Consider the following 20,592-nt stretch of genomic DNA (forward strand, 5'->3'; position numbering starts at 1 on the left):
ATTATAGGTAGATGATCACTGTTAGTACCGGAGTCAACTGTGTTCCAGGAGGTGATTGAAATGCTTGAGCTGACAAACGTAAGATCTAGGGCAGAACGTGAGAACAAGAGAGCCTCTGACCTAGCCCCACTACAACGTCTTTGTCTTTGCCATTGCTCGTGACAATATATACAGGGTGACCCAATTATCATGCACGAAGATTTAAAAAATATGCAAATTCCATACGTAGCTGGACAGAAACTCTATGGAACTATGGACCAGTAGGTCGTGCTATGGACCATATCCGAACAGCAGACGTCGAATGCGAAACTGAACCACCGTGATGGGAGCGGCGCTCGCAGCACTGGTAATCTTTTAATAATTTGGTACCCCAATTCATGCTTTAACTTCATCCTCCGAGAGCACTTGTACACTTTGTAGCGGAATAACCCAGTACAATATGAATATTAGCCTGTGTTAGATACTACTATCATCATCAGTGTAAGCGCTGTCAGCAAGCACCAACGTCAGCACACTGTCAGTCTCTTTATTCTATGGTCAGTCGGCCGGAGGCTCTATTCTGGACATTCCGCCATTTTCTTCGAAGCGTGACGTACGCGCGACGCTTACACAATGGCGCCGATAGCCCCGATTTGCTTTCGTAACGTGACGCAAATTTGACGTTTCGCCTAAGAAACTGTAATGTAGGCATTGAACATAGCGTGACTGATAAAGCAAAACAGTTTTGCTCCCCAGTAAAAATAAAACAGCTAGCTCAACGCGTACGATTATTGCATCAAAATCGTTTCTCGCTTCCGTCGTCTGCATGCGCGCAGGCTGTCGTCTGCTTCATTAGCTAGGATGCGTGTCCTCGGGAAACGGAATGAGTCATCGTATATTGGCGCCCACGCGCTTGCTTTCTACCTTGAGACAACATACGCGACCTGCCAGTGATCAGCGCACGCTCTAGGCCGCGTTATCGCTATCTCGTGATCCGCAAGTGACTCAGCCCGACTCGTCTGGCTGAGAAGCCGCCGAATATCATCGATAGCGTTGCGCGCGCCACAGGTATCCGCTTGAGCGACGCAAACGCCGGCACTGCCATCTCTTGTGCACTTCGCTGCTTACTCGCTCCGCGAGAGGAAACTTCAAGACGCCGTCTTGCGTGCATTTCTTTTTGCAAATTAAAAAGTCACCGTTGTCATAGCCTTTGATGACGCGAAAAGTCATTAATATTGATTACAATATAAACGCAACAGTGAAAAGTGCGAAACGTCGCAGAAAGTTTGCTAGTTTCAACCAATATTATTTCAAATAAACGTGCTTTTAATAAAAATGATGGTGCAAAACACAAATGCCAACACCACCCGAGAACGATGCAAACGCTATGAACACGCGTTGTGAGCAAAAGATTTTTATGGCCAGAAATTACAGGGAAAATGCGGCGATACGCTTGCATCTCCACTGCCATTGCATATGGCCGCTCATTACCATAATTCGCGCGGCTCGTCGCACCACAAATTATGGCGGAAAATCTCTGCAATGGCGGCCCAGCGCAACGTCACGCAACGTCAAATTGACGTTTACAAAACGGCCCTTCCTGTGACGCTCCTCACGGGATATTCCTTCAGCCAATGAACAAGCTGACATGCCGGCTATCTTGATCGCCACCACATATTCGCGAAATTGCAGATGCATTGCACGAGCTTCTGCATGCTACCGTCCACTTTCTTTTTAAAGCGCTAAAGTCGCAATATAGGCGCCAAGGACCACAAAAAAGTATTAGTCGATAAAACTTGCAGCGCCACGTCACGCTTCGTCATTCTGACGAAAACGCAATATTGCATTTTGCAAAACTTCCGTTTCCCGGCGCAAATTTCGAAACACGTGACTAGAGTGTACACGTGACCTCTGGACAGCCAATGAGACAGCCAAGATGGCGGATAATGGCGGCCGTGCAGCCGCCATGCGTGTCCAGGTTCTTTGTTTGTTTGGCGGCGGTGGAATGTGGAATTCGTGAGTGGAGACTTGGCGGTGTGTTTGAAAAGTAGCGAGGTGTGTATGCACGATGGTTACGGCTACGATTAGCTCTCTACGCAGCACTTGTGTACTGTAGTGTAATCAAAATTAAACACTCGCACTGAGTTGGCGAAACATAATTCTACGTGTTATAGTTTCGCTTTTGCTCATGGTGGCGGGCGCCAGGTGGGGTAAAAATAAACAAATTGGCCCTACTCAACGTAGTCAGCTTGCTGTTAGTTAAAGACAGTGTAATATCAAATGTATAGATAAGTAAGCCACACAATACAGATGTAAACAGGAAGATGGATACCTGACGCGATAAGAGTCGTCGCTGTGGGGCCATTGTTCCGAATTCCCTGACGAAGATTCCTTGCCGAAGCGTGAACTCCAGCGACGCAACCACAGTTGTTCATTAGATATATATGCGACAATCAAACCCGCGCATGTTTGCACAGCTGGACACACGCAATTTCGTGGCTATCGCTGATGTATATTAATTCTGAGCTTAAGCAATTTTTTAAGTACTAATTAATCATGGGGTCTGCGCTGAATGTGGGTTTTGTTCACTTTCTTATGGCAATATTGGGATTGTTAAAGATATCTTTACTGAAAATTTAGGCATGCATGCAGCTCCGCCATGCATCTATCAGTTTTGCCTGCCATAATTAACTTGGTTCAATAATATTGATCATATTTAACTAGGACGGTGATATACTTCACAATCTTTCCCATTTATTGCGTTATATAGCACACCCGGCCTCCACGTACCCATCTGCATATGCTTCATATTAAAGGTGGTATGGAACAATGAAATTTAGAGGAGTTATGAATATGGTTATGGTATATAATTCTCTATATGGTAGCATTTATAGTTGTGCAGTCTATAAAGTTCAAAATCTTTATACAGCTGTACTTCAGTGTTTATTTTTATTTTTTATTTTATATATTTTTTTCTTATTTTTTCAGATATCTTTTTTTGCATTCTCCCCATCAGCAACACCGAAAAAGGCACGAAAGAGATTCTAAGATACTCTCTGAAGAGCGCATGCCACCATAAACACAAACGAGGAGTGCATTAGAGATACAGAGACCTCCCTAATCACTGTAAAATATGCTACACAGAAAAAGAAAGTCGCAAGGCCAAAAGCAAGACTTTGTCGAACAAAAGTTGTTTCTATGAAATGATCGAAGGCCTCATTTGAAATTGAGACTCGACGATACCCACTTTCCGGTCAATGCAAGAAATAAAATGAAAATCAAATAAGCATTTTAAAAGGTGCACATACCCAAGTGTTACATATTTTTTTGAAAGCTAGAGACATGCACCATCAAAAGAACACAAGATCAGAAAATTGATATCAACCAAAAAAATCACACCTCATCTTAAGACTTTGAACTATCAGGCTAGCACATTGCCATGTCATAATGCATGTAATTATTGCAGCATTATGCTGATAGTACTCTAGAAATGAAGCATTTCCATCTGCTTAGTAGAGCATCAGTCTTGTGAGCTTTGATAAAGAATGAGCAAGGCATTTGTGTGGGTGAGCATATGTGTGTAATGATGTTGCATAGTTAGCTATATATCTGACCCTCTGCACTGAAAATTGAGGCTATCACAACTAATTTGAATTGGCCTGTCATAATAATTTTACGTTGCTGAATCTTTTATGAGCAAGTTTTTAGGTTTAACCATGTCTACTGTACTGATCTGTAAAAATTGACCTGATTTTTTATTTTAACCAAGATTATAATTGTGTATCTTTCTTTCTGTTTTAGTGGAAAGCCATAGTGGGCACTACTTGAAGATGGCCCCTACAATGAGGAATCGCCTATCTTTCACCTGTGTTTGGACACACAAGCCTGGTGATGATGTTGAAGCATTTATGGCAGCATACAGGCAGTTCTTTGAAGTACACAAGGTAGAAGCAACGTTGAACGTTGGGCGATGTCGGCAGCAGAAGACGTACAAGAGTGACTGTGAAGATCCAATCTGGCTGGTTGACATCAGCCTTAATCTATACTCACGAAAGGATGAAAATCAGCTTGAGTCATTGAGTACACAAATAGCTCGACGGTGGTGCACAAGTGGACTACAGAATGAGAGGATGTCTAGGTACTTGCAGTGGCTGCAACCTGACCGCAAATTTGGCTTTTGGCATGGCTGGTATCCTATTGAACAGGACATCAAGATGAACTCCATAGCATTTGGCACATTTGTTGGCCTGAACATGTTTGCCGAACGTCATGCCATAGTCAGTAACTCCACTGGCAAAGGCTACAACATAGACTGCACATTCAAGCATGGTGAGATGACTATGCAGGTGTTCATTGAGTTAAGCCATTGCATGGAAACGATAGATCTCTACCGGCTAAGCATGTCTTACGACAACATCTTTCGTGTGGTTGTGCATGACCCCGACAATGGGTCCACGGATGTATTTCTTCATGTGCACACTCTTCCCTTGTTTCACAAGGCAGTAGACAGTATGAGTACTTTTCATTCTATTCTTTCACTTGCCAAAAGATCAAAGTCTCAAGATCAGATCGACTTCCAGAGAACTTTGAAGATTGGATGCGCGCAGTGCGGTCAAATTTTAGAAAGCAGAGACGTGGGCGGTTGTTTTGTCATCAGGCTGAGCTTCAACGACAGGCACAAGGCGCGGCGCACTGTTGGCCGCCTAAGCCGTAGATGCAAGAGAACCCAATTTGTTTTTGCGCCCGTAAAAACTCGTCCCATTGGCAGAAAAGCTGAGGAGTTAAGGCAGCAGTTGTGCTCAAGGATCATGCCCAAGCTCAAGTTTGGGTGCTGCTATGCACTCAATGCCCTCATCCAAAGGAGTGATGATATTATTGTGCAGCTGATGCTGTTGGAGAAGTGTGAACTGGACACTCTCTTGAGGGACCTGGAATCGTACGCATCTCAAAATGAAGGTGCTCTTGAAGAGGTCCTGTTTAGCATTGGCACTGCTCTTGAGAACCACAGCAATGTCACCTTTGCTGTTGTCTTGCCTGAACTGTTCAAAAAGTTCTGCAAAACATATCTGCCCACTAACGTGCCACGGGGCTCCTGCCTTGTTCGACGACTGTTTGTGACACCATCTCGCATCTTTTTCTTGCCACCTGCTCTGCACGCTGAGAACAGAGTGATACGCAGGTTTGATGTGGACTATGCTCTTCGAGTCTTCTTCCGTGACGACCATTTCGAACTTTTGTCATATACCCTGGGATCTCATGACAAGAGGCGTGAGATGCTGAACGAAGTGGTTGGTGGCTTCCTGCGGGATGGCATCAAGATTGGTGCCCGTCACTTCAGGCTTCTAGCCAGCTCTGTAAGCCAACTTCGAGACCACGGAGTTTGGCTCTATGCAAATGTAAGAACAATTTACTAAAATGTGAATGTTAAGACACCGTTATGGCAGGCAGAACGGGTGCAGAAATGTTTGCCTCTAGTGCCAGAGATATGTAGGTTTGGAGACCAAAGCTACATGCATTGCAAACAAGAAAGTATAAAATAAATGCATTCTGCCAATACTCATCTAGAGCATTAAAGCATGGATGCTAATGAAAAGCCTTGTATATTGCAGGTTATTAGATAATCTTACTATCTTCATTCATAAACAGCTGTCTCATAATATGTACTGATAAAAAGTACAGGTATAAGATGCTAGAAAGATTCATGTAATATTCTAGGTCCAAACATGGTGTGAGGGACTATAACAACTAGCTAACGTGTGCTAACATCAACAGATCTTATTTGATAAAGTGACATTAACTTAAATAGTACTGCATGCTTTATCAATACAACCCATGTTGACACAACAAATCAAAAGAATGCAAGGAAAAAAAAAAGATTATTTTCCAAGTAAGATCAGTTGGTAGTTCGTTTGCATGTTTGTTGTGTCTCTCTTTGTAGTCTTTCATACTGTGTTCTCTGTTGTAGGATAATATGAGTCACGACCACCAACTTGCCCAGACTTTCATGTTACTTTACTATTGTGAATCTAGGAATTTAAGCACCACATTTTCAGTGATGTCAGTGATCTGACAGAATAACTGCCTTATGTGAGATTCGTAGTGGTTATCTTGTTCTTTTTCACATGCTGTTTACATGCTTTTACATGCAAAACAACAAGTTAACTGATAGTCACTCACTTCAGTTCATTTGAGGCTGGCACTATACATTGCAGGACTGTCATGGAAATTCAGTGGAATCCATACGGGCTTGGATGGGGGACTTTGATGCGATCCCCAGCATTGCAAAGAAGATAGCACGGATGGGCCAGTGTTTTTCGACAACAGAAGAGTCTGTCATTGTGCCTCTTCATGGCGAAACTATGCAGGATGCACCAGATATTGAAGGCGGCGTGCACCCCATATCCGGGAAGCCCTATGTCTTCTCAGATGGCATTGGCATCATCTCCGAATCCCTCATGAAAAAGGTGTGCCGATGTCAATACATAAATTGAAAAATTAAGGTCGCTGATTAAGCGAAAAATTATTTCATGTTTCAGAGCTCATACAGATTCTTTGTTCACAATGCAGCGGACACCTTTTGTAACATGCTACCTGATTAGACGAGCTTTCTTTGAACACTTGACTACATATACATACGTATGTGTGGCTTCCAATTTAGTACGTAACCTGTGAACAGTAGTTCATTGATCATTGAGGGGAAAAGGTGGTGGCACAATTTGCCATTTGCACAAATATGATAGGACTAGTATCATCATCATCAGCCACCGCCAGCTATTTCATGTAAATGACAAGACGAAGGCCTCTCACAGCGATCTTCACTTACCCCTTCTAGCATCAGCGAGCTCCATCCTTGGATGCATTCTCTTGACGCTCATTATGTTACTCCAATTGATAATCATTGGAAATCTGCTCTATGCATTATAAATGTTTCTACCACATTATAAGCACCTGTGATACATTAGTTAAATGGTTGATGCCTGGTCTGTGCATTGCAACTAAAAACGCCAAAGAAGTGAGCAGTGGCCTGTCAATGATGGGTATTACAATATGACATGGTGAGGGCAGTTTGATCTGGTAGGTATAGTGTACTCGTTATGGCATGTGGGCTTTTTTAGATCAATTCTAAGTCAATTATTCTTGATCATGATTTTTTTGCGTTAAAAAAAAAAAAAGATAGGAAATGCAAAGGCAATTGTGGACCGAACAATCTTGAAGTACCTCAAGTGGAAGCTCCATCTGAATACATAGAAACAAAGAAATCGTTTTGATGTGGTTTGTTGCATTTAAAAGAGTTTGTTGCATCAACTGCAGGGAGCAGATATTTTATTTAGGCCATCAATATTTTTGAAAATGTTTTGAAAATAGGTGCGCACACAAACAAAATTTTAAGCTTGAAGTTTCCGACTCTCTAACTTGGCAATAGAGACAGTATTACAATTTAAGTATCAAGTTTCCAGCTAACTTGACAATAAAAAAAGGATATCGCAATTCTGTAAAATCAATATCTGTTATTGATGAAGAGGTATTAACTTGTAAACTTCGTGCTTTTCTGTTTTTGAAGATTACTAATGTTTGGACGTATTTTCAGAAAAACTGAGGCCATAAATCAAAATATTGCTTTCTGCAGTTGGTAGAATTCAGCTCTCGCTCATGAATGCAACAAACTTTATTCGAATCGGTTGGGAGGTCACCCAATGAGATTATTTCTGCATTTCACTTATTTGTATAGATAAATTAGAGGGGTCCAAGGGAAGGCTTCCTCTTAAATGAAAACCTCACTTAAGTGAAAAGGCTGGCTATGGGATGAGGTGATGCTACAGGGATCCTTGCTATGTCTGTATGATATGCTTTGTGTTGTGCTTTGGCGCCTCTTGCTCAGGCATAATCAGACAACGTACTTTAAAGAGCCACAAAACGGCTCACCATAATTTTCTAGAGTCGCAAGCAAACCACAGGAGCTTCTGATCATAGTATTATTATCTTTTGACTTGAGATAATTGAATAGTGGAATTTCCTAATCTAATCAAATGCAAATATTTGGCTCAATATGTCAAATTGAATACTGAATGTTTTTTCATTTTTAAACACAGTGAAATATGAATGTTGCATAGAGTCTTCTTGGTAAAATGAAAAAGGCTTATTTACAATATTTGATGCATGTATTGCCATTGAGAACTGGACTTCCGGACCACTGAGGAGCTTGTGAATGGGAAACAAATGAAAGATAACCATATGTGCATACGTCCCAACTGTTATTTTTTTGTTGTATGATGACCAATTTTTAGTGCTCGTTTATCATTGTCGTACTCACACAAGTATTTTACGATTTTTTGTTTAAATATAGTTTATGTCAAAACGAAATGCAGTAAATGCAGACACTGAGTGATAATATATAGCCGTATTTCATGGTTGTATGGATTATACAGACCTACCCACACAGCAACGACATCACCTGATAGAACTTATGTATAACGACAGTCGAATCTTCGACAGCCGTTATGTGAATATTTTATTGATAAACTTTACAAACATTTCTGCTTGTCTGTAGTCAGATCATTGTTGCTGTGATTATATAGAGCAGAGTCGCTGTTCACAGCATCCCTGCAGAATAAAGTCTGCAAATCTAGCAAACAGTCAAATATTGAATAATCAAAAAAGGTTTATTATATTTCACCAACTATTTGTATATTTTGGCTTCCACTGTAGTATTCTTCAAATTCTATAGTTGGCAAGTCTGTATCTGTCGCACCATAACAGTTACGGTAATGAAACACAGGAAAGGCACATCATGGGATATTGAAGAAGCAGAGCAGTACCACAGCACTATACATCATTATAGAGGTATCCAAACATGGCGAGATTGTCAAAATAATAAATTGCTTTGCCTAAATCAAGAAAACAAATTCATAAACTGCCTAAAGATGAGGTATCCTTATTGAATGACTGGAAATTGTTGAGCTGAAGTTGGGTACCCGCATGCATTTGCTCATCAACTGGTTTCTCCGTGCAGCAGAAACATTAGGAACCATAGCCACATCCATCTGGCTTTCTTCCTGTGTACTCCCATAAATGTTGCTTTCCCTCATATTTAAGCAGGAACAAATATTCAACATTTTGGAGTTCTGAATTCTCAACTGAAATTCGAATTGAATTGGAAAGGCTACTCGATTCATATTCAAAATTTTGAATACTTGCGCACCCCTACTTTTGACTTCTTGTCCTTCATGTTAAAAAGTTTAAGAAATGCTGGTCTAGTTTCCGAGAACATCAGTTGCATAGTTTGTTTATGACTACCTGGTTTCAGAAAAAACTAACAACTCTGCTTATATTTAGTTCAAAATGGTCAGTAACTGCTCGAACAAATGCAGGCCAAGAGTTGCAAACAGAAGGCTTGCATGCCATAGTGTGGCTACCTGCTCTAGTTTTTGTTTACCTTGGGCTTTCTTGCACTGGTCTTTCAAGGGGAACAGTGTTGGGAATTGAGGGGCCATACTTCACAGCTAAAGCATCTGTCTAACCCACATGGAGTTATCCTATATTATTTTTTATATTGTGCTTTGAGGCATAAAAAAAAAACAGATTTTTAAATCTTGCATCTAGTCCAGAAAACAGTGAACAGTGCTTATTAGGCTTTTAAGACTTGGCACAGCAAACCACAGTTGCAAACAGTGAAGCAGTAATGAGCTCTCAAAATCACTGCAGCCTTTGCCATCTGAGCAAAAGACATGCTTCACTGGTGCACTTAGAGGAGGGACAGTGATGTATAGGAAGCATGTACTTATTCTGGTTATGAGAGATGCTTTACAAAGTTCTAGAACTGAGGAACTGGGTGGTTTACGCGAAATGACCGGGTTGTGACGATGGCTGAACTGTCGCTCAATGTGTCATGTATTTGTGTTGTGTGCAAAATAGTTCAAATGCAGATGCCTCACTCGTTCTCGTGCAATAGCGGATATTCAAAATGCATAGGAATCTGGCAACACTGGCCACGTCCGCCATCTTCTCTAGAGAGTAGCTGTGAAGTGCCTGCATTTCGTGCAGATCGACGATTGTCGTGGTGTTGCTGTTCAGGACTCCAAAATGCAGCAGTCTCCTTCATCATCCAGCATTTAACTGTACCCCCATGTATCAATGAAGCCATCCCCGCTGGTTTTTGCACCCTTGGATATCCACCCGGATGGCATTCTCTAAAAGCATACTGCTTTGAAACTGAAACCTGTACCGAGTCGCTTTTCGCGGCAATGTATGCTTTGAATCTGAGCTGAGTAACCTATAAACAATTGCTAATTGTGAATTTTTAACTGAAGCCTTTAAGCAACCTTAAATTCCGTTAATCCTCCAGATTCGCTACATCCACAAGAAAATGCGTCTCATGTGATAAGGCCTTGCTACTGTGGGAAAACGCCTTGGTCCTGCGGTCCACGGCCACAGCTCCAGTCCCGGCCGGCCGCGCCCAAAGGCGCCCAGCCGCAGCTCGCGCGTTCCTCGCCCCACTGCTCGCGAGTCCGTCCTCTTCTTTGTCCACGGTTGGCTGCTATCCACTATTCACGTCAGCGTTCCCACACTGCCCCTCCCTCTGTGAGGGCGTTGATGGCACTGGCCCACGGTGGTTGAACCCGGTGGCACGGATGACGAGAGATGCCGAGGCGCCATGGGCGACGACGCTACGCACTCGTTGAGCACGGTCACGATCACCACAAAAGACACACAACATTGAAAGACACACACACCACTGCTCCGCGTTGCAAAATCACTTGCTCACTCCGCCACATTGTCACAGCAAGCGCACTGCAAGGCACAAAACGATGAGAAGCGAGGAGTCAGCGGCGGGGTGATGTAGTTGTTCGTCGGCACAACGGGTGCAAGCGTTCGCTAGCACCATTCCTTCCGCCATGGCCAGCGCTTTTCCCCGCAAAAATCCCTGTATTGTATGTAGAACAGCAGTGCCTTCACAGAAGTATCTAAGAAAAATAGTTGCACTCATATAGGCTAAACAGGTTTTTGCATTCCGAAACGATTATCCGTACAGGACCAAGATTTGCCTTTAAAGTGCTAATGTAAACCAAATTGATGGTGTGAATTTTTAAAATTTTTTAAGGGGTGGGTGGAATACATTGCGGTGAAGAAACGAACACAGGGGAGCAAGATGGAAAACATAGTCTGTGTCTGCCACTGTTTCACACATGTATTTTATTTTATTCGCTGATTTTTTTGTCTATTGCCGAAGAAAACTTGCTTAGCTTTTTACCGGCATTGTCGCAAATTCCTTGCTTTGCATATAACAGTGGATAGCAGTGGGAATACACCACAGAACTAGGGTGAAAGCAGCAGCTATGCATTTAGCTATGTTGTAGAGCAGGCAGTTTCGTTTTGCTGTGCCCCAGACGAGATGGCTGTTGACGCTTTGCTGCAAGTCGATAGATGACACTTGAAATGTTAAATTTCCCGTATTGCATTAGAAAGCAGCATTATTGATTTGCATGTCTTGACACAATTTAACTTCAGTGCAGCACAGAAAAAAAACACACAAGGTTGATAACACGTATCATTGACTGGCATAAAGAAGACCATTCCTTGTAAGCTATTTTTTGGTTTCCAGGTCTGTGCAAAGCTGGACATGGTGCACGTTCCATCTGCCATCCAGATTCGCTATGCAGGCTACAAAGGCATGCTGTGTGCAAATAATGCTCTACAGGGTGACCAGCTCATTCTGCGCAAAAGCATGAACAAGTTTGCCTGTGTCACATCAGCCAGCATTGAGGTTATCAAAGTGTCTGCCCCCTGTGAGTATGCGGCAACACATTCTATAACTTTGAGCACTGTACAGGAAAGTTGTTAGATTGGTACACTTGCCAACTTTTACGATTTCATCGTAAAATGCCCAATTTTTAGAGCTTGTTTACAATTGTCCTATTGAAACCAATGATTTTACAATTTTTCATTCGCATCTGTAGTCGGGTACAACTTGAGAAGACAGGAGAGGCTCTGCCCAGATGACCGAAGCGTGGCAGCTGATTGCCTCCGCGATTAAAGAAATAGTCCTGCTGACGCGACTCGGCCCAGCTCGAAGTGCGTGTTGCATGCTCTCCGTCGGCGGGGTCACCAGCCGTCCGGCTCTTGATGTCAGTCTAGAGTGCGCCGATTGGTGGAGGTTCGTGTGCATCCGCCTTTGAGGAGCAAATGCCGCTGCCTTTTAAAGTTGTACCCGACTGTAGTACAACACTGACTTCAGAAGCATACAAATATAATTGCTGACCATGTTGTCAGAGCCTGATTCTTTGGACCTGCCTACAGCAGCGAAATGAAGCTATAGAACTAAATGTATAATGGCAACGGAAGTTTCAGCTGCCGTTACACAAATATTTCTTAAATACTTCATAAAAATTTCTCTTTGGCTGTGACACAGATCATTCTTGTTTCAACTATATAGAGCTCAGTGCCTGTTCACAGCGTCCCTGCAGAGAAAAGTTGGCGAATCTTTTATAAACAATCAGCGTGTTCAATAATTGAGCAATATTTTGTATATTTAACCAAACCTTAGTATTTTTAGCTTCGAGTGCAGTATTTCTTACATTTTAACGTTGGCAGGTCCAAATTCAATATAGATGGTGTTCTGAAAGGAACAGCATGGTGTAATGGGCACTTATCTGGATTTCGTACTTTACTATAACTTTGTGTTATTGATAAATGGTGCAGCCCTAAGCAAGACAGGAGGATAAATAAAGACTACTGCTTATCAGTATAGACACCTTTTTTTGTGTTATTACAGCCCAATTTTATTACATCTTGTGAGCCAGGTGTAGGATTGGGGGGGGGGTAACCACTGAATAAATGAAAATGTGAAGCTTTGTTTAGTTAGCTGAGGTTTTTTTCTCGAAAGTTCACCTGTTTGGTCTCTACAAAATGAAACTATGGATTGGCTTGTTGGGGGTGGGGTGAGAGTATACTGTAAAATTAAACACTTGTTGACATTGCTACAGCTTGACATAGCTTAGCTGGAGAACATGTTTTTCTCGTGGGATGATCTTTTTTTTATTGGAGAAATATTAATTTAACAAAATTAGGTATTGCTATCATTACACAGGGAAAATTTAAAGATATTTTGGGGGGAATTCTTTGTCCAAATTGGGCAAGCTGAGAAGAGTTCTAATCTAACACCTTGCTTTTCGCAGCACCAGTGTTCCTAAACCGTCCTTTGATCACCATTCTGGAGCAGCTGGATGTTCCCCGGCGGGTTTTCTTGCACTTGCAGCAGAACATGCTGCTTCAGCTGTGCAATGCCCTTATCAACGATGGTGCAGCCCTGCGAGCACTTGGCACCTACGCAAACACCAGCCTGCCTTTTGCCAAGCTACACGTGAATGGGATATCCCTGAGTCAAGAGCCATTCACTCGCTCAATGATACTGGTTGTCTACGAGAGCATAATTGGCAAGGCCATCAGTATTCTATCTCTACTGTACTTTGTGTCCGCACCTATTGTACATGGGTGTGCAAAGAGGGCGGAGAATGGCACACTGTGGCTGGCCGAGTGAACGCGCTGTTTGCCTCATAAAATTTGGTTTGTTGTTGAGCACACAGATGACTGTGAAAAACAAGTGATTGATACATACAGTGAAACCCTGTTAACTCGAAGTCGTAAAAACTGGAAAAAATTTGGAGATGAGCGAAATGATGAAAATGTAAGCCTGCTGGCTGTGCACAAACCACATAGAGCCTTTCCACAAAGGCGCTGGTGACCGCTAACTTTCTGACAAAAGCTCCATTACATCAGGAGCAATATTTTCGGTATATAATTTCTGGGAATACGATCACTTTTGAACCGATTTCACATGACTCTGCACTGTACATGTCCGTTTCTACAGGCAACAGCATTCCTGCCACTTTGCCAAGGCTGCTTGGCACTGAAAAGTCAGACGATTGATCCGAATGCAAGACTTGAAGCCTGCACTATCTGAGGAATTCAGAACCAGGTCCAGATGTGGAAAAAACCTGACACTGCTATTTTCTAGTGTAATGAATTCCATATAATTTCACTGAGAAAACCAAACCGAACGGTGGAAGAGCTCAACTATCACATACTTAGCAGACGCCCATGAGTTACGCGACTGTTTAAGCTGCATGAGCATGAAGCAAGCATCCTTGTCAAGCCATGGTTTTGCTGAAGCTACGCTGTGGGTACTCGTGATCACCTCGTTCGGGCACAGTGCACTGTTTGATTGCACCTGTTTAAGAGCACCGACCGTCCTGCTCAAGGTCACAATTACTACACTGTAACCACATGATATGCTACTGACAGTGTAATAAATGAAAAGGGGAAAAAAGGCTAGAATCCTAGCTCATCACTTTGACGCGAGAGCTACTGTGAAGTGGCTGTGAGCAAACAAGTGTGAGCGCTAGAAAGGAGGAAAGAATAAGCGGGCAGCGCGGTGTCTGGCTTGGCTAGTGAGCTCGGCGCAGTGAGACTGCTCACTGCCAGGTGAAAAATGGAAAGTCATGCTGCTTTGTTGCCTAGGCAACTCCTGCACAGCAGCATGGAAGAAATCATCTCTTTTTGGAAAAGATGCCCCAACAATCCCAGGTGCATTGCAAGAAGTTTGTGGCAGAAGTCAACTGTCATTTCATAGTTTATGGGACAAACAGCAATGAGTACTATGGGTGCTTGGTTGCTCTCTCTGACTGACCTTGGTTAGCACGGTGGAAAGTGGGGAGGTGCACTTCGCTGGGAGTGACGTTTGGGCCTCCTGCAAGAGAATGCGCCGCCCCACAACCACAAGGTGCATGCTAAGGTTGGTCGACGCTGTTAATGGAAAGTCAGTGTTCCTGCAGAATTCTGTTTTCTCTTTTTGGTGATATTGAAGCTGCACACAAGGTATGGAAATCTCTCAGTAGTGACTTTTCATCTGGAATTTTTGCAGTTGAGATTTCGAGTTATCAGGACTATTGAGCAAAATGTTTCGAGATAGGTTAAAAAAAACATGAGTTGACATCACAATGGAAAAAAAAAATATATTTCACTGTTATTACAAGGTATTAGAGCTTGAGTTAACGAGGGTTTACTTTAGATATATGACTTGGTGAATCCATAAGCACTGAATTGTTATGAAGGCCTTGTTCAAGTAATCCCGAGCATCTGTTTCAAGGGTTTGTCAATTGTAGCTATGGAGATTGCAGATATGGAGTGAACGTGAGGTGACTGAGAAGGCACTGAATGGGATGGGAGCTGGGGACCCTGATACGTGCCTCTGTGCATGCACAAGTTATTGTGTCTCTCGGAAATTACAATGCCAGTTTAAGTAAACTGAAGACAACAATATACTTTATTTGCTTCTAAATTCATTGCTGAATAAGTTTGCGCAATATATTTTTATTTTCGTTGAATATCCTTATTCTTCGTGTGTTTTGTACATTTTGACAAAAAAGAATCATTACCTTCAGGAAGTTCAGGTAGTTTCATCCCTAAAGGGTTAAAGGCCTAACTGCAACAAAATTTCACGTTTTGTAACTTGGTTATAGATGACTAGTATATGGCTAGTCATTTTGTAAAGCTGCAGTGCTAGTTAATGCCTAATTTTCTTAGCAGCCTTTAAATAGTGCCTAAGCACACAACACGTGGACCTGGTGATTGGCAGCTAGCTATGCCACAACTCCCAGCTTGCCGCCTCAGACTTTTCAGTGCACTGCAGGCAGCCACTGGCAATGGCTAATCTCGAAAGTCACGTAGAGGAGCTGCGCTTTCTTAGTTATGTGTCACTTCTAGCAAGTGGTAATGCCATTGTTTTTCAGTTTCTGTTTGAAAAATCTTTTACTTTTGGGAGCCCTTGCGACACATCCATTCATATTTCGACATGAAATTTTTCATGGAGGCTGCTCGATATCTTCACTGTTTTGAAACTTGGTCTTTTATCACGGCCCAAGGTTTTGTTTTAGTTAGCCTTTAAGGGAGAGCAGGGACACGTGAGATTGGCAAGTCTGTGCTCGAGACTACTTAGCACAACCCATAGGCATTTCATGCTTAAAAATACTCTCTGTGCTTTGCTCTTGGTGCCTCCCCCCCCCCCTCCCTCCCCCTTTCTTTACCCTTTGCCAGTAAAAAGTAATGGCACTAATTTATAATTTGTAAAAAGTAATTTGGTTTGCTTTCACTTTCAGCTGGGCTAAAGGCAAAGAGCCGGATTGCCATTCCTCCAGAGAAGGGCCGCAACATGCTGGGTGTTCTCGACGAGACTGGCACTCTCGAGTATGGCCAAGTGTTTGTCCAGTTTACACATATGGGTGTTGACCTCCATAATGGGGCACCAAACTCTAGTGACAGCAACAGAGGTAGCACCCAAGTGCTCACAGGTATGCAAGTGTAGTTTATGTGCCTTACAGAATGGAACATCGCAAAACTTCTGCAATCCTCAGGACAAAGTACAACAGACAGGAACACACAGTGCCTGAACAATAGCTGAAAAGTTATTTTTCTAAAAGCAGATATAAAACACACATTACACCTGGAATTCAAACAAAACGGAAGTTCACAGAAAGGTGGAGACTTGAAATGATCAGTAGTGGTCAAGCAAGAGATGTCTGAGGCTGGAGCTAATATTTGGACAAGGAAACTTGTCTTCGAGTTCAAGGCAGCAACTCGTCGAAATGTTGGCTCTAGCCTTAAAAAAGAAAACAGAGCAGTAGTTCCTGGTGCAGAGGGCATATATTTACCTGCTCTCAGGAAAATAAATCTGTTAGTTCTGTGCCATTTGTGTTCCTGGTCAGTCGTTCTTGTTCTGAGTAGTGCAAAACTTTCGTGATATGCAGCATATGCTAACCCTGGCAAAGTGAGACAAAAAGGCATACAGAGATGGGGTGATCTTCGACTTCCAAGCCATATTTTGTTTCAAGAAATCCAAGTAATGTGTGCCAGGATATGTCCCATAATCCTTTGTAATGGTGTGTCAGCATAGCAGCAACAAAAGTGGGACGTTGCAAATAATTATGGAGGGTGACCTATGCTCTCATTGTGAGATGAATCTTAAAACGTCGGCAACAGTGACAATGAGAACCTGTAACAGGCGAAGAAAAGGAAATGCATAAAATACTCTGAAAGAGCTACAAGTACCATGTGGTAAAGTAAATAACACAAGTAGGAAACGCCCAGCATCAAAGAAAATCAATTTGAGCCACAACATGGACAGACTTCATTGATCCCCAAGTTACCTGGGTGCAGCTTGCCATTACTGGAGAACCTCGATATGCTGCCAGATTACATACTTTCCTGCTTTATATGTTCATGGTGGGGAACACCATTACTACAACTATTCAGATGAATTTTATGTAGAGGTGGGGGAATATCAACTTTTTCGAATACGAATAGTAAATATTGAATATTCAAGCACCGATACATAAATTCAGGGTGTCTACCAACCGGGAAAACCGGGAAAACAGGGAATTCTCAGGGATTTTGAATATTCTGGAAAAACTCAGGGAAAACTCAGGGAATTTGTGCCTCTATCAGGGAAAATTGCTGTAGGGATGGGCGAATATTTCATTGAATAATTCTATGTTCGTTATTCGCTTTGATTCGAATTCATGGATTCAATATTTTCGAATTATTCAGCGGTCCCGAATAGGCAGCCAAAAGCCACGGATGGTCGGTGCGCATCTCGGAGGCTATGCCTCACGTCATGGCTGCCATACATCAATCATAAATCTCGAAGGCTATATGTTTTTCCATTGAAGAGCCTGAAATGTGCGACGCAGAAGAGCAGAAACGGCGCTAGCGCACAACCGAAACGAAGCGGCGGAGTTCGCATAGCCATAGTCAGCAGCGGAAATCGTACGTGAATGACAGCAACGACGGAACGCTTCGTGCCTATTTGTGCCTTTATTGCGTTTACCGCCGCGCATAACAACGCGTTGGCCGCGGGATTTCATAGTCGCCACCCATCATCGCGTCGATAGCTGCCGCGGTTTCTTTCGCAGCGGTTTCGTTTAGTTTCATTTTGACTCAATACGCACGTCGGCCGCGTGCCTAAAGAGCTGCGTAGTGGCCATCCATGATCGCATAGATAGCGACCGCGATTTCGTCTGAAGTTGTTGCAGTGAACGGTAGTTTCGTTCTCACTCGGTGCGTGCGTCGGCCGGGTACGGTCACACTACGGCAAGTTGCCGCGCGTCAGCGCCTTGCCGCGAAGTCCACCGTGGCAATCGCGTCTCGCCGCGCGGCAGCGCGATATGATCTCGCGCGCTCTCGGAACGCGGAATCACCGTGAGCGAAAAGGGTGCGATCGGACAGCGTCCAGAAATCCCTCTATAGAACCGCGAGAGACGACAATCGTCAATTGATAACCCGGCGCGGAGCGGTGGAGGTCCGGTTGCCATTCGCTCCGTGACGTCACCCTCGTCGCTCTCGGCACCGTCGGCAAGCCGTAAAACCCCCGATTCCTGCCGCGTTTGCCGCGCGTGTCATGATGCGTTGCCGCTCGCGGCATGACGCGGGCGTTTTTGCCGCTATCGTGGCCATACCCTTAAGCACCGCAAAGTCGCCGTTCATAATCGTGTCGATAGCGGCCGCGGTTGCGACAAGCAGTTGTTTCGGTTTGACTCGGGGCAAAGCTGTCGAGGATGAAGCGCACCGGCTACATTACGATGGACGTGCGATCCGTTGGCGTTGAGCTTACTGGCGAAAAAATTGTCGGGATGTGCGCGCGGTAGTGCAAAGCGTGTCGGAAATGATGGCGCGCGCCGCAGCCGTGCTGCGAAGGAAGTCGCGAGGCCTCGATCGCCGCTGCGAGAGCCAATCAGTCACGAGATGACGAGAATTGCAGCTTCCGCACTGCTTTTGTGCTAAATAGCGAAAGGATTTGCTCATCCATTATACTAATAAAATCGTGCTGACGTAGTAACCATTTGCTTATTGTTTTCTGCATACCCTGATAATTCGGACATTTTTTTTTTTTTCAATCCCATGAAATTCGAATTAACTAGGTTTTACTGTAATATGTGATATATACTGTTCAAACTATTCGATTCGAAATTATTTGACCAAATCACTACTCGCTACGAACCTCAAATCCACTATTCGCCCGTCCCTAAATTAGCTGTAATTTAATTGAAAGGGAACGAAAGTTGCGGTAACGGAGGGAGGGAGGGGAGGCGACGTTTAGCTGCACCACCAAATGCGTATTTATATAAAAATGTGGTGAGGCGAGAAGGTGGTAAAGACTTCGGACGCTGCTCGACGAGTGTCCCGTTCTGATCTCGTCGAAAACTTCCGAGCCGCCCCCAGAGGCCCAGGCAACAGTCACCAGCGCCGTGCGCGTTCGGTGCGAACGCGGGCAAAACGCTGATGGCGTCGACAATAGTTCGGCGCATTGCTGGTGCTGCTGCATGTCTAAGTTTGTACTGCTGATCGATAAAACTACTATCCTTACTCCGTATAGCTCTCTACAAATTTGCTATCACAATTGATGCTTTGCATTTTTTTTTAACATGCTTACTAAAGAGTGACAGCATCAGGCAACATGGTGTCAGCCCATCATGATGTAAAAGAAAGTTCCGTTTCACTCAGGGAATTTAGCAAAATCACTCAGGGAAAACCTGGAAAACTCAGGGAATCTGAAAATGTCAACTTGGTAGACACCCTGATCATATATTTACAGCAGGAATATTCATTTAGGTATACAGTTAAACTTTAATATAATGAACTTCAATATAAGAAAATAGTCAAATGATTGAATTACAAGTGTCTGCCTGTGAACTCCATCTCACAAATCCACACCTCTCAAATTGCGTGCCAAGAGCGACAGCCCAAGTGCCCGTCATGTATAAAGTCCAAATTTGATAAGATCATATCGTGCTGTATGCTTTGGGTGCAAGTGAAAGTGTGCGAGGGTGAACAGGAGCCGAGAAGGATGGTGGCTTGTTGACAGCTGGCTTTGTGTCTTCCGGTGTGAGCAGGGGGAAAGAGGGGTGGCGTGGAGTGAGCTCGCGGTAATGCGATGAAGCGCGCGAGGGGTATGCAAAGGAGTGGGAGGCACCTGGGCGTCTCATTTTCTGGTGCAGCCGTGGGCAAGGCCGTCGGCGTGCAATGAGTGGATGTGCATAGATGACGTGGCATCACGTGCACAGTCTTCCTGTGCGTTCAGTACTGGATGTTGCATCCGCGCGGTGGCTTAGTGGCTATGGTGTTGCGCTGCTAACCACGCGGTAGCGGGATCAAATCCTGGCCCCGGCGGCCGCATATCGAGGGGGGTTTAATGCAAAAACGCCCGAGTCCCGTGCATTGGGGGCACGTTAAAGATCCCTTGGTGGTCAAAATTAATCCGTAGTCCCTCACTAAGGCGTGCCTCATAATCAAAAGTGGTTTTGGCACGTAAAATCCCAGAATTCATTACTAGATTCCCAGATTCATTACACACGTTGAAGCGAGAGGCAGATGAAGCATTCGCACCCCACTTCTTTTCATGATGGCATCGACACTATCAGCTGCAGGGGCGGAGTGGACGCGATAGAGTGGCTGGCTTCGCATCGTACCGGTGATGTGAAGATACCGCCGACATGGCATGAAACCGTTTCTTTCATTGCCAACTCTCAAATTCAACGAAATATTTGCTTGTTGAAATTTACTTTT

The 20,592-nt window shown here is 43.7% G+C and overlaps 1 protein-coding gene across 1 annotated transcript in view; it reads left to right on the top strand.

Moving 5' to 3' along the window:
* Window positions 1-20,592, top strand: part of LOC119437001 (uncharacterized) — a 121,462-nt gene that overhangs the window by 75,570 nt on the left and 25,300 nt on the right. The window contains exons 2-6 of the mRNA XM_049660871.1: window positions 3,781-5,375; window positions 6,192-6,443; window positions 11,579-11,762; window positions 13,152-13,409; window positions 16,131-16,322. Coding sequence (XP_049516828.1) covers window positions 3,810-5,375; window positions 6,192-6,443; window positions 11,579-11,762; window positions 13,152-13,409; window positions 16,131-16,322 — 2,452 coding nt within the window. The 5' untranslated portion in view covers window positions 3,781-3,809. The remainder of the gene's footprint in view (window positions 1-3,780; window positions 5,376-6,191; window positions 6,444-11,578; window positions 11,763-13,151; window positions 13,410-16,130; window positions 16,323-20,592) is intronic.

This window comes from Dermacentor silvarum, chromosome 1, assembly GCF_013339745.2.
Source record: "Dermacentor silvarum isolate Dsil-2018 chromosome 1, BIME_Dsil_1.4, whole genome shotgun sequence".
Taxonomy (NCBI): domain Eukaryota; kingdom Metazoa; phylum Arthropoda; class Arachnida; order Ixodida; family Ixodidae; genus Dermacentor; species Dermacentor silvarum.